Source organism: Tupaia chinensis, unplaced genomic scaffold, assembly GCF_000334495.1.
Source record: "Tupaia chinensis unplaced genomic scaffold, TupChi_1.0 Scaffold000362_1, whole genome shotgun sequence".
In the NCBI taxonomy this organism is placed as follows: Eukaryota; Metazoa; Chordata; class Mammalia; order Scandentia; family Tupaiidae; genus Tupaia; species Tupaia belangeri.
The window spans coordinates 8,738,192-8,753,574 of record NW_006159859.1 but is presented as its reverse complement, the minus strand read 5'-3'; the positions used below and the strand labels follow the sequence as shown (position 1 = coordinate 8,753,574).

Below are 15,383 nucleotides of genomic sequence, written 5' to 3'. Positions count from 1 at the left end.
AAACCAAACAAAAAAACCAAAGTCCAGAATCCATCTCTTATTTAGAAGAAAAGTTTGGTTTATTACTGGTAATATGCTATGAGTCTTCTAAATTAGAGGAAAACTCATTATACCAATTAACATACTTTTGAGTCTATTCTAAAGTACATATGCCTCTGCCTTTATTTCTTAAAAACTGCTCACCTATGAGTTCTCAAAATAATACTTTTTTCCTTGACAATAAAAGTATTATGTGAATTAGAAAGATTATCTAAGCCAGATTTGATTTTCTGAATCTGCTAAAATCATTATAAAATTGCCTCTTGTGTGTGTTTGTACTGTATTCAGAAGAAAAGGATTGAACTACAGATAGCAATATTATCATACTTAGTTTTTCTACTTTGAAAATATATTTGTACTCCGGAATATAAATCTTACCTTAACTCCTGCACTCCCATTAGGCATCTTCTGAAGTTCATAGGGGAGCCTGATCCTTTCGGTTTGTACAATAGGATCATCAAATGATCGTCCATGAAGCTTTTTGAAACCATGAATTGTATTTCTTACATTTGTGACTATCTGTTGGCAGTAAACATTTGTATTTATCAATTACTTAATGAATGCAGTAATACTTGAGAACCACCAACTCCTTTTATCCCTACACATCCAAATTAAGAATAACACATAAGCACTTATTTTTCTAGTTTCCAACGTTCACTGCATATAAGAAGAATGTATACATCTTAACTACTGCCCCCCAATACTCTCCTAATCTTAAAAATGTTAGATTCAAATTAGTATCTTTCAAAGATAAAGAACAAAACTTTAAAACTTTTCAAATTTTCATTATATTTAGTGAATTATATGTCATTATATTTCATGACAATCTGTAACTCATCTTTTGTTTTTTTCTCAGTTTTGCAGTAGTGAATTAATACTTAGATTTCTTATTTTTTTCCTTTCACTTTTGTGTATTTATTTAAATGATGTGTTTCACTGTCCAATTTGTTTTTCTTCTCAACATTTCATTCCTTGTGCAATTTATCATGTACTAGTGCTGTTCCCACTGCTGAGAATTACTCCTTGGCTAGCAAATTAAAACTCCTTCCATGTAGCATTGTGCTAAGTGAAAATGTCTGATTTTGTAAATGGCTTATAATTTTTTCTTTAATTAGAACATATAGTTCAAACTAGAGAATATTACTGGAGTCTCATTATTCCCCTCTCAGTGACCTTTAATTATGAGATGAAAATTACAGGGACTCTGAGTTACCATGTTGGTCTCTTTAGCTCTTCAGGAGAAATGAGTTAGTAGGTGGTTTTCCTTAGAGGTTCTATGATACACTTAAAGATCAGCCAGAAAATGAAATATAAACTTAAATAAAGAGGCCATTTTAGCACTAACCCAACATTTGTTTACATATAATATGAAAGTAGAAGAGAAAACACTTTTATATACAGGATATTATAAAAGACAGACTTGAAAAAAAAATCATAAACAAAAATTTCTGCATAAATGAGTTAGTGATTCCAACAAAGTCACAAGAAAAAAGATCACATTGGATAATGTAACTAAAGAAGAAGATAAGACTAAAAAAATAACCAAGGGCTTTTGAGTATGGAAATAAAGTCCAAGGAAATAAAGTCCTGTGGCATTCCATCCTATTACCTATAGTCATAAGTATTTCAGAAACATAGAAATAAAAATACTTAAAACAAAGTCCATGAAAGCAGTGGTAGCTATATTGAGTTACTCTGGAAATTAGTTCCTCCATTTTTCTTATTTTCTTTTACAAAGACATTGCTTACTTGTCATCGAAGAGTATGATCTAGATAGAACAGCCCTCATAGAAAGTGACTATAGGGAACCAGCAGTTAGCGTAATGGCTATGTCACTGGAGTCCCACGTAGTCGACCGCGGTTCACGTCCCGGACCTGGTGGCTTAAAACTCACGCCGGGCACATGTGCGTGCGTGCCCAAGATCCCAACAGGAGAATGGAGGAGAAGGGATTGTGGCGTGACCACCCCCCTGGGGGGTGGGTTCTCGCTTTCCGTCTCTATGTCTCTGTCTGTCTGGCGAGCGCACGCGCCCTATAGCGAAAACCTCCCAAAAAAATAAAAAAATAAAAAATAAAACCAGAAAATGACTACAGAGGGAAGAAGGTGTCCAATGGTAGTATATCCTAACTTTACAGCTAAGATTTTTTAAAAATCCAAGGATTAGTTTACAACCCAAAGCAAAATACACCTAATAAAATGAAAATATATTATAATCTATCATATTTTCCTCATTCTTAAGTAAATAATGTGTGAACCCATTTATTACCAAAACTCAATTAATTCTTTCTATAAGTCAAAACATCTACATTAAAAATTTACCTGGCTCTTAGCTGCATTTCCAATGGCTCGAGTTCTTGATCCCAAAGATATACAGGCCCTAAACAGGAGAAAAAGAAAAAGTTTGTTCCCATAGTATTTTTATATTAATGTGCTATTACTTTGCTTCTCCTTATACAAACATAAATTTAAAAGTATTAATAGGGGCCAGCCCATGGTATGATGGTTACGGTGGCTGTCTGGCGAACTGTGTGGTTCAAGTGTGGTTGTGTGACCATTCCTCAATGGGGGGTTTTGTCTCACTTTCCCTTTCTCTTTATTTCCCTATTTCTCTCAGGCGAGCACATACACTATTTGGCAAGAATAAAATAAAAATAGGGCTAAAAATCATGTTTTAAAAATAGGCTATGTAAACCAAAACTTTACGTATTTAAAAAACATTTTTTTAATTGGCAGAGGGCTCATGTGCTTGCCTAAAAGAGAGTGAGTGGGAAAGGGATAGAGCTCCTCAATGGGGCATGGTCATTTTGCAATTCCATCTTCTTCTCCATTTCCCCATCCTGTCAGCATTTAGGGTATGTATGCATGTGAGGCTGACAATTTTTCAAGCAGCCAGGGCCAGGACTTGAACTACTATTGTCCATGTAGGATCTGGTTCCCTAACCACTAGGTATGGGGCTGGCTCAAAACTTTACCTATTTATTTATTTATTTTAGTTTTTTGCCATAAGGCTCAGGTGCTTGCCACAGAGATAGACAGTGAGACAGAGGAAAAGTGAGGAATCACCCCCTAGGAGGATGGCCATGCCATAATCCCTTCTATTTTCCTCTCAGGGTTTTGGGCATGCACACGTGTCTGGCATTAATTTTAAGCCAATGGGTCTGGGATTTGAACTGCGGTTGGCCATATGGGAATCCAGCACTTTAATTGCCATGCCACCTCCCTAAAACTCTCTGCATATTTTTAAACATTTTTAGGTCAGTTCTGTGGCCTGGTGGTTCAAGCAGCTAGATCTCACATGGCCAATGGCACAGTAACAAATTCTGGCCCCAGCAGCTTGAAAATATGCCAGGCACGTGGGTGTGCACCCCACAAATCAGAATAGGGACATAGTGGAGAAAGGATTGCAGTATGACTATACCCCAATTGAGGGATGCTTTCTCCCTCTCTTTTTTTTTGTCTTTTAGAAATTTGCTATAGGGCACACGCATACGTTGGAGAGAGATGGACAGAGAAAAAGAGAGAAAGAGAGAAAGCACCCCTCCAGGAAAACCACACCACAATCCTCCTCTCCTCCATTCTTCACTTGGGATTCTGGGCCTGCATGCACATGTGCCCAATGAGTTTTTCAAGCCACCAGGTCTGGGGCTCAAACTGCACAGCTGGCCATGTGAGATCCAACCGCTTTAACCAGCGTGACACCTGGCTGGCCCATGTCTCTTTCTCTGGTAAAAACAAAACAAAACAAAACAAAACAAAAAACAAAAAACAAAACAAAACACCTAAATAATGAAATGGTGATCAAAATGAATACTGGAATTTAAAAAGTCATAGTAGCTGACAACACTATGTTAGTCCTCAAAATCGTTTTTTAAATTTTACTGATCTATGACTTATTAAAAAAAATAACAGTGTTCAGGAAGGCCAGGCTGCTGGGATCCAAATTCTGGCTTTGCTATTTAACAGTTGAGTAACTTTGTAGAAATTATGTAACCATTACTTGCTTTAGCTTTACTATTGGAAGATAGTGATGGCAGTATATGCTCATGAGGTTTTATGAGGATTAAGGGGGGATAAATGCTTTGACTAAAAGCTGGCATGTAATAAATATTAATAAATGACTACTGTTTTAATTATTGTATTTAAATGCAATATAAAATTAAGTACAGGGGCTAGATGGTGACACAGTAGTCAATGCAACTGGATCTACAAGGGAAGGTCCTCGAACTGTGGCCCAGAGGCCTCCCTTTACACACCAGGCATATGTATAGGTCTGTGACTCAGGCTACCTGAAGATGGGGATGGATTATTCTATAAAGATCCTGTTGGATTTCCATGGCTTTCTCTCTCAGAAGAAGAAATTAACAAACAAGTTTTCAAAAATCATGTGTAAAATAGCATTTTCATCAAAATATCATTTCATGCTATGATTCAAGAAACTGTTTCTATGACTTCAGTTTTAACTATAGGAATCTATTTATTCAATCAACAAATACTTATAGACATTATGTATACAGTTGCAATCTCTGATCTTGAAGAAATTACAGACTACTGAAAAAATTAACATGTAAGAAATACAGGACTATCAGGACCAGCAGATGGCACTATGGTTATGTCACTGGACTCCCTCGAGGTTGACCATGGTTCAAATCCTGGACCCAGTGGTTTAAACTCATGCTGGGCACACGTGCATGTGTACCCAAGATTCCAAGAGGAAAATGGAAGAGAAGAGATTGTGGCATGGCCATGCACCTGGGGGAGGGGGGTGATTTCTCACTTTCTATCTCTCTCTCTATCTCTCTGGTAAGCACAAGTGCTTTATGGCAAAAATCTCTCTCTTTCTCAAAAAAAGTTTATTTAGTCATCTTAACAGATGTTTGTTAAATAATTACTATATATATATATATATATATACACCTAGCACATTGTTAGCTGCCAGAGATACAACATGAGGAAAAGAAGACATGGTTTTGTCTCTCTTGAATCTTATAATCCAGTCCTATCCATTAAAAATATGTGAAAGATGATGATGGGATAGAAATTGTAGAAGTTTGCTGATCATTCTGACTACAGAGGAAAATGATTAGAGGAGGAAAAGAAATAATTGGTAACCTCTATCAAGAGGGTGGTAGCACAGACAAAAGGAGAAGGAATTAAGGGATAATTTAGAAGGTAAAACTCCAAAGAGTTGGTGACAGACTAGATCATGACTGCCCAATGAGGTGGCCACTCACCAGCAGTAGGATGCAGCCATTTAACATACAAAGTGTGGCTAATCTGAAAAGTACTTATAAGAGTAAAATATACCCTGGATTTTAAGATTTAAAACTAAAAAAGTAGGATATCCCATTCACATAAAAATATTGATAAGATAGGGGACCAGCAGGTGGCGTGGTGGTTAGGGTGCTGGACACTCCCACATGGCTGACCATGGTTCAAATCCTGGATGTGGTAGCTTGCTTTCTCACTTTCCTTCTCTCTCTCTCTCTCTCTGGTCAAATTAAAATAAATGAATGAATAAATAAAATTAAACAAATCTTTAAAAAATATTGATAAGATGAAATAAGATTTAGTCCATATTGATTTAAATAAAATATATTAAAATTAATCTCACATATTTCTTTTTAATATAGCAACTGGAACACTTAAAATTATGTATGTGGCTTATGCATTTTTACTGGACAGAGCTTGGCTCACATGTTTTTATTGGATAGTACTGGATAGGGGAAGAAAGTGACAAGAATAATGTCTAGGTTTTCAGTTTGCATGAGTAGGTAGACATGATATCATTCGATGAGACAGAAAACACTGTTAAGAGGACAGGTTTGGGGAAGGACAATCACAGTCCCACTTTGGACAAATTGAATGTGAGGTACCTGAAACACGCAAGCAGGTATATATTAGAAATGCAATGTTAGAAGTGACAGTCAGATGTAGGAGAGAGTAAAAGTTACTGTACTGTAACTGAGATCCAGTGGAAAACAGGAAAATAAGAATATGGCAGGACTCAAATGACATCTTCACATCTCTTGCAAATGATTTCTTGATTCAACATGCTCTCTGCCAGAGTAAAAAATTACTATCCAATATGGTAAGCTAAGTAGATGATTGCCAACCATTCCATCCTAAAATTCATCTATCAAAAAAAAAGTATGAATTTGCCATCTTAGTTATAATCTGTCTTATAATCTGTCTTGCTCCCATCCCTCAGTATTTGGGTACTCTTCCAAATACGCCCCCCCCCCTTTTTTTTTAGCACTAGGCTATCATCACTTAAATGCATAGGAAAACTTATTCTTAGGTTGATTCCTAAGATTTTACTTTTGTTAGAACACTAGATCTAATTAGAGATTCAGATTTGACTATCATTTACTAAAGGCTAGGTTCTTTGAAATAATCACAAAGAAAGCTAAATAGTTACCATTATCAGACATTATCCAAAGTCAAAAGTAGACAATTTTATTTTTTTTGGAGAGATTTTTTCGCTATAGGGCGCGTGTGCTCGCCAGACAGACAGAGAGAGACATAGAGACAGAAAGCGAGAAATCACCCCCCAGGGGGGATGGTCACGCCACAACCCCTTCTCCTCCATTCTCCTCTCGGGATCTTGGGCACACACGCACACGCGCCCGGCGTGAGTTTTAAGCCACCGGGTCCGGGACGCGAACTGCGGTCGACTACGTGGGAGTCCAGCGACATAGCCATTACGCTAACTGCTGGTTCCCGAAAAGTAGACAATTTTTAAAGTTTAAAACATCTGTCATATAACCAGCTTTGGAAATTCCTAGTTTCAAATATATAGAAATTCCACTTCACAAAGCTAACAGTCTTTCAACTCCTTCCTTCAATTTTCATTCAAAAAGACTCTAGGGTGTTAAAACCACTGAATACATTTTTAAAAAATCTGCCAAGAATTTTTAGAAAAGTAAAAATAAACACATATTCTCTCTCAATGCTTTTACCTTATTAATTAATACCATGGGGAAAAGGCACATTAATCACGTATTAGGCTGACATAAAATTTTTAATTTATCCAAACACATATAGTCTATTTATATTATATATTTTACATATTATTTTAATTACTACTTAGAAATCCCACTTTATTCCTTAAAAAACCTAGGATACACACACATACACACACACACACACACACACACACACACACACATATATATATATAAAATGCAGTTTAAATTTATAATATCCAAACTAACATTGCCCCTGTTTTGGTGGTTTCAGATTCTCAGAAAATGCCACAAAATTTGAAACAAGACTTCTACATATTTTATGTTCCTTTCAGTAGCAGAGGTACATAATAATCAAATGACAGGGGCTAGTAGTAGAAGGATGCTGGACACTGCTGCTTGGCAAGCTGAGGCCACACGTGAGGCCTGGGTTTAATGCCCAGTCCACCCTAAAAAGCCAGATACGGTGGCTTGTGCTTGTGGTTCCAGGCAGCAGGGATGCTGAGGTAGGAGGATAGTGACATACTGAGATGGCATAATGGTATGTCTCTGGACTCCCACATGGCTGACCATGGTTCAAGTCCTGGACCCAGTGGCTTAAAATTCACACCGGGTCCATGTGTGCATGCGTGTGTCCCCAAAATCCTGAGAGGAGAATGGAGGAGGGGGGACTGCGGTGTGTCCATCCCCCAAGGGGAATGATTTCTCGTTCTGTCTCTGTCTCTCTATCACCTGCCACTTATTTTTGCAAATAAAGTTAAATCAGAGCACAGGTATGCTCACTGATTCGTATTGCAATGACCACATATTTAAAACACTATCAACAATATTTAAGCATTTTTAAACTCTTAGAAGATACCACATAATTTGTATATATTATTCCTTGGCTTCTAGAAACACTTATTAATTTCTTACCCATTAAGATTAAGGTAATGCATCGAGATTCATTTTGTTTTGTTTTGTTGTAGACAATATTCTTACTAAAAAACTTCATAGCTTTAGCTTTGACCATGCTAATGTCCAAGCCATCTGCTTTTCCATTCACTCAGCATATTTGGTAAAAATGAACACCACAAATACATACCCCATATACCCAGTCATATTCACTGAATTTATGTCAACAGCAAAATAATAATTTACAATGTTCATAAATAGTTTAATCTCTCAATGGAATACTGTACAAGTATTAAAAAGAATAAGGAGAGATCAGTAGATGGCATAATGGTTATGTCACTGGACTCAGAGTCGAATTTGGTTCCAATCCCAGACCCAGTGGCTTCAAACTCACACTGGGCACATGTGCATGCATGCTCCAAATCCTGAGAGGTGACTGAAGGAAAAAGGACTGCAGCCTGGCCATCCCCCCAGGGGGTGATGCCATCACCCCCGGGGGGTGATTTCTCACTTTCTGTCTTTGGGCAAGTGCACATGCCCTATAGCAAAAATCTTTTTAAAAAAATTTTTTTTTGGAGAGGTTTTTGCTATAGGGCGCGTGCACTTGCCAGACAGAGAGAGACATAGAGACAGAAAGTGAGAAATCACTCCCCAAGGGGGATGGTCACGCTGCAATCCCTTCTCCTCCATTCTCCTCTCGGGATCTTGGGCACGCAAACACACGCGCCCAGCGTGAGTTCTAAGCCACCGGGTCCGGGACACGAACTGCGGTCGACTACGTGGGAGTCCAGCAACATATAGCCATTACACTAACTGCTGGTTCCCCCCATAGCAAAAAAAAAAAAAAAAAAAAGAATGCGGTAAGGGGCCTGCAGGTGGCATGGTGGTTAAGGCCCTGGACCCTGGATTCCCACATGGCCAACTATGGCTCAAGTGTGGGAACTGGGGACTTGCTTTCTCACTTTTTCTTTCTCTCTCTCTGGTCAAATTAATAATATCAACAAATAAAATTAAATAAATAATTCTTTCAAAAAAATAAAAAGAATGACGTAAATTAGAGCCATATGTACACATTTGAGCAGATACCTACAATACAGTTTGAGGTGAAAAATGAAATTTGTACAGTATATGTAATATAATTCCACTTTTGTTAAAAAATAGAAAAAAAAATCCCAGTTATTTACATATAATCACATGCTTGTAGAACTAGAAACATAGTCACTAAATTTTGGGAAGAAGTTCAGAAGGAACAGAGGATATTTTGTGTAATTCTTCAGCATTTGAAATATTTTATTTCTATTTATTTTTAAAATTTGTTATAGAGAATATGTGCTTGCTGGAGAGAGACAGAGATATATACAGAGAAAGTGAGAAAGTCTCCCCCACCCCTCGGCAGGAGGGGGATGGCCACCACCCACAATCCCTTCTCCTCTTGGGATTTTGGGCACACATGCACATGCACCTGGCCTGTTTTTCAAGCCATCTGGTATCCAGCCACCTTAACTACCATGTCACTGGGTGGTCCAATATATTTTAAATTAGAAAATTCATATAAGTTCATAGCAAAACATACAAAACAACTCATACAGTAAGAATATTCAACAAAAAAAGTAAAAGCCCTTTCCTCCCCCAAAACTGCCATGACTATAAAAAGACCTACTGTCTACCCACAGCCTTGAATAACTTCTGGAGTTTGACATTTTCTGAGAACAGTTATTATTATTCTTCATTTTTTAGACAGACTCTTACTAGGTTGCAATTCTCCTGTTTTAGCCTATGGAGTAGTTGGGACCATAGGCATGTACTACTGTACCTGTTTTTTAGCATGGGCTGGGAATTGAACTTGGCCTCCTATGTGGCCACAGCCTACCAAGTAGCAGCATCTACCAAAGCACACTACCTCAGCTGGGCTATGTGTACTGCTACCTTTAATACACCAAAGTAAGTTATTTATACTTTCATGTTCAAAGAACGTTTTTCCATATACCTAGACTGCTAAAGAAATAGGGAAAAAGAAATGAAGACAGAAAATACATAGAATTGGATATTTAATCTGATCATAAATAATTTTGATGGTAAAATTAATAATATACCTATTAGTTATATTTAAAAAGTCTATATTCCTTATAACTATGACCTTAAAAATTAAAACACTACAAGCTATTGAAAACACATCTTCCATAATTCTACGTCCAATAAATATCCACTGCAGCTGTTTCCCACACTGCTTTCTTCCATATGTTTATATATGAATATACACATTGTGTACATGTATATGTGCATATATATGTATATATACTTTGGCTATATATGTATATGTACATGTACATTGAAGTTTTTTTTAAGATACAGCATGTGTGCAGGCACATGAGACTGAATGAGAGAGGGAGAGAGAAGAGCACCGTTCACAAGTCTTGGTCACAATGCAATACCCTTCCTCCAGTTCTCCAGCTGAGTGGATCTTGGGAACTTGTAGATGTGCCTGATGTTTCGGGCTAACTGGGCTGGGGATTCGAAACACAGCTGCCATGTTGGGTCCAGCTTCTCTTGTGTAGTGCATCACCACTGTGCTACAGAGCTGGACCTATGTTTATATATTTTTAATAACATTTAAATAGCAAAAAATTCTAGTAAGTATTTAACAATAACTTAAAAGCATTACTAAAATATAATTTTAAAAATGCCATTTCTTAGAAGCAAGGCAAAAAAGGACATTTATTGATAATAACACAACAACCCTTCTCTGTATAATAGCTGCTTAATCAGGTAATTTGTACCTTCAATCATGACATCCCTATTAACTAGGCATATGTCCTAACGTCAATGGATAATCAAAGCACATTTGGATTCTGGGGTCAGTGAAGCCTGAAAGGGAATCCATTTCATTGCTAACTAGTTCTTTTTTTTTTATTTTTTATTTTTGGAGAGGTTTTCGCTACAGGGCGCGTGCGCTCACCAGACAGACATAGAGACAGAAAGCGAGAAATCACCCCCCAGAGGGGATGGTCATGCCGCAATCCCTTCTCCTCCGTTCTCCTCTTGGGATCTTGGGCACGCACGCACACGCGCCTGGTGTGAGTTTTAAGCCACCGGGTCCAGGACGCGAACCGCGGTCGACTACATGGGAGTCCAGTGACACAGCCATTATGCTAACTGTTGGTTCCCCATTGCTAACTAGTTCTTGGCCAAGTTATGCTTTTGGCTTCTTACAGAAAATATCAAACTCATAGAATATCAAACTCATAGAACATGATAATTGTGATATGAATGACAGTGCAAGCACAGTGATTGGCAAACCACCACCACTATTACCAGATTGGCTATACTGCAATTGACCACATGCTTTAATCTGGTATTGAAGATTCTCAGCTGAGTTTCTTTCCTTCCATGCCAAGACTAACCACTTCGATAAAATTAGGCTTGGGATGTAAATTCCAATCCCCACATCTATACTCCATTGAACAAGACAAACATGTCTAAGGCCTTTAAAACGTGCACACTCAGTAATTCTACTTCTATGAGTTTATCTGAAGGCATTAATGATGGAACATTTAGTGACAAAGATAGTTATTGCAGGGGCTGGCAGGTGGTGTGGTGGTTAAGGGCACTGGACTTCCACAGGGCCGACCTTGATTCGAGTCCTGGATCTGGAGGCTTACTTTCTTTTCCTCTCTCTGGAAATATTAAAATAATAAGTAAAGTTAAATAATTCTTTCAAAAAAGATAGTCATTACAGTATTATTTATAAAAAGAGTATTAAACTGAAAGTCCAATAAAGGATAAATTAAAGTAATATAATGATTATACAAAAATTAAAATTTACAGTATAGACATATTTAACATAAAAAGAGGTTACCTAACAAAATCCAAATTGTATCTTTCTCTTTTCCCTTGAAAACTCAGATAAAAGTGCATTTGGAAGTTCTATTTGTAAATGTATAACAAAAATTTATTTCATCTTCTAATGTGCCTATATTTTCCACAATAAGCACACAGTATGTAATAATTTAAATAAAGTGTTCAGAAGGATCAGCAGATGGCATCATGGTTATGAGTCCCAGACCTAGTGGCTTAAAACTCACACTGGGTATGTGTGCATGTGTGCCCAAAATCCCAAGGGAAGAATGAAGAAGGGACTGCAGTTTGGCCATGCCCCCAGAGGATGATTTCTCTCTGTCTCTCTTGTAAGTGCACGTACCCTATAGCAATAATCTCTAAAGAGAAAAAAAAAAAAGCATTCAGAAAAAAAATTTTTTACCCCCTCAATTTATCTATTTAAAGTTACTGTCTCTCTCCCTACTAAACTTATATAGGAGATGAGATGGTTAGTATAAGTGCTCCCATTCATGAAAGGGGACGCTGAAGGGATTACTTGCTCTTGGTCCCTTAACTGCCCAAAACTTAAGCAATTCTCTTTCTCATTAATCAGTCCTTGGTTTATAGATGGGATCCTCCTATGTAAATACAATCAAATATGTTAATAAATAAATGTGGAAAAGCATAGATACTGAAACTAACTAAATTGATCCTCCTTCCCTAGGATCTTTTTATTTTTGGAGAGATATTCGCTATAGGGCACGTGCGCTTGCCAGACAGACAGAGAGAGAAATAGAGACAGAAAGCGAGAAATCACCCCCCAGGGGGATGGTCACGCCGCAATCCCTTCTCCTCCATTCTCCTCCGGGATCTTGGGCACGTACGCACACATGCCCGGCATGAGTTTTAAGCCACCGGATCCGGGACGTGAACCACGGTTGACTAGGTGGGAGTCTAGCGACATAGCCATTACACCAACTGCTGGTTCCCTCCATAGGATCTTTTTATAATGTATTTGCATCTTAGAAATATCTGTCATAGTACCTTGATGTCAGCAACTAGAAAGCAGAAAACATTTTTTGCAAAGCTAGTGCATATGTTATTAAATACTGTAGTGTATTAGGAAAGTTAAAGACTACCTAGTTGTTATAATACTTTTTACATAATAAGCATTCAATAAATAAATAAATGTCCTGGGACCAAGAAGTGCTATCTTTTCCCTCAACAATTTAAGTTCCACAAAATAAACACACAGTGTAATAGCGCCAGGGCACGGCAGAGTATTTTTGCTCTGTAACAACAAAAGATCTACTCCTAAGGTAAATGACAGTATACAGACATGGAGAGAAGACAGAGTTACTCACACCAGCTATGTGAAAATACCAACCGTCCACTCTAGGAACTCCTAGTTTGGATTTGGCTCATTAAAGCTCGATATTACTATTGGCTTTCTTATACTCAAATCAGAAACAGCACATTAAATCTCAGCCATAGAGTATCAGCCAATATACCTAAGTGCCTACAAATAGTAACAGAGACTTTCAGAAGAATCTAGCAGCTTAATTTTTAAAGAACTCTGTAAGTCTGGCCAGATTCTTTAAAGAGTCACAGGCTTACTACTAGAGATTTCTGAACCCGAAAATGTATCTTTTTTACAGTTCTGGTTTCTGGTCTTCTAGGATAAGGTTCTAAGGACTAGTGGAATGTCTACGTTACCTCTCACTTTTAGTCTAAAGGTTGAGTCAATGAAGCCAAAGACTGGCCCCCTTAAACTTTACACTGCTGAAAGAGGAGTGATATTTCCTGGTCCTTTTCTCCCAGAATCCCATATCTGTTGTGACTTAAAGTTTTGTAGAGAATTCAGATATATTCATAATTACTGCTTCAGCCTCTCACTGTGCGTAAAAGTCAAAGATGTGATAAAGACAAGCAAGGTTTCAAACAGAACTACTATGAGGATTACCCCTATGTCTATATTTGAGGAAATAAACATTCAAAATTCCAATAGAAGAAACATAACACACATCTAGAAAAAGTGATATAAACTGTTCTAGAGCATTTTTGAAAGAAAGCACAAACTGCTTAAAGCTACTCTTCTCTCTTCCACATCACCTTGCTACATATTAAAACTATACATAGAATTGTAACAATTTAGACTTTTAAAGATCACTGAACACAGCTCTTGGTTAACATTAGTGGTATTTTTGAAGTATTTCAGATCATTCTGAGGGTCAAATTCATATGTTTTAATTACCTTTCCATAAAAAGTAATACATGAACAGTTGGTTTCCTCATAAAATTACCAGTAACAGGAGCCTACAATAAGAAAGTAGGTTTACACTTCCCTGTATTACTTAATTATATTCTTTGCCAACAAACTTCCCAGACCAGAAAAACAGCGGAACATGTGGATACATGTTTCCATGACATAATGCCCCTTCTAGGTCTTTCATCGAGTGTTCGTAACAGAAGCACACTCCATAATCATGTTTATACAGGACATTCGCCTCCGACACACCAACAATTCACTCTGCAGAAATACGCTTAACTAGGACCTAACCCCACCACCATTAATTGACGTCTCGTACTTGAGCAGTACACAAGGCCAGGACTCCCATCCCTAGTCTCTCCCTACCAATGCACCGTTCTCATACGCCCCTGAAAACTGGGCAGATTACTCCAATTCCCAAGCAGGTTTTATAAAACCCCAACATACACCTCTACTTTTAAATAAAGAAATTAAAAAATTTAAAAAGGCTTTCGGGAGCCATATGAACCCGCAACTCATCTTGTGACGTGCACAGCCTAAGCTCTCACTTCGTACTTTTCTGAGAGAAAGCCGACACCCAGAGACGCCGGGAGAGGGAAAAGGGCAGGATGAAGACTACTCAGCGAGCCGGGATGCCGGCGGGCGGCCGATAATCCCATGCAAACCTCACTGGAGGCACCCGGAGACCCTCTGATGGCGGTCTACACCGATCCCGTCCCCTCGACCCAAAGCAGAGGTTCGGAGAGCAGCGGCATGCGTGGGTACCGCGGGGGAGAGATGCGCCACTAGCGAAGTCCCGTCCTTGAAGGAAAAGCAGCTTTGCGGAGCAAGCTGGTCCGCCTGCCCCCCGGCCCGCCACCCTGCGGCCCCAGAGACTGGAGCAGACGGGATGCACCTGTCATCCCGGGGTTCGGCGCACATCTGCGGGGAAAGCCGAGGAAACCAGCTCAGGACGAACGTGAAGGGCGGGAGCAGATGTTTCTTAGGGTCGGGGTTTTGACCAGAAGCGGCACTTACGGGGTGCACCTGTCGCTGTACTCATTGGCGATGGTCTCGATGCCGCCACTCCTCGCCACGGCGATGTAGCAGTTGAGAAAGCCGAGGTCGATGCCAACCACAGACATCCCGCCGCCTGAGGGTCGGGGTGCCGGTGCCGAAGGCTGTGCTGCGGGGACCGCGTCCTCCTCTGCGCTGCTGCCGCTGATGCTGCTAGGGTTGCGACTCCTACGAGAAGCAAAAACGAGAGATGACCCCAAGTCGCCACACAGAAAATCTAGGGCAGGGCGTCAGGGGAAAAGCGCAGGCACGAGAGGCCGCCGGCGCCGCAGCTCCGCCGCCTCGGCCGTTCTCCACTGCGGTCCGGCAGCCTCCAACCCGCAGGTACTGCGGTGTGGGCCCG

General features: G+C 39.1%; 1 protein-coding gene across 1 annotated transcript in view; it reads right to left on the bottom strand.

Moving 5' to 3' along the window:
* Positions 1 to 15,383, bottom strand: part of HSPA4L (heat shock protein family A (Hsp70) member 4 like) — a 56,291-nt gene that overhangs the window by 39,782 nt on the left and 1,126 nt on the right. Inside the window, exons 2-4 of the mRNA XM_006153142.3 lie at positions 15,002 to 15,208; positions 2,360 to 2,417; positions 418 to 558 (exon numbers count right to left, since the gene is read on the bottom strand). Of these exons, the coding sequence (XP_006153204.1) occupies positions 418 to 558; positions 2,360 to 2,417; positions 15,002 to 15,208 (406 nt within the window). The remainder of the gene's footprint in view (positions 1 to 417; positions 559 to 2,359; positions 2,418 to 15,001; positions 15,209 to 15,383) is intronic.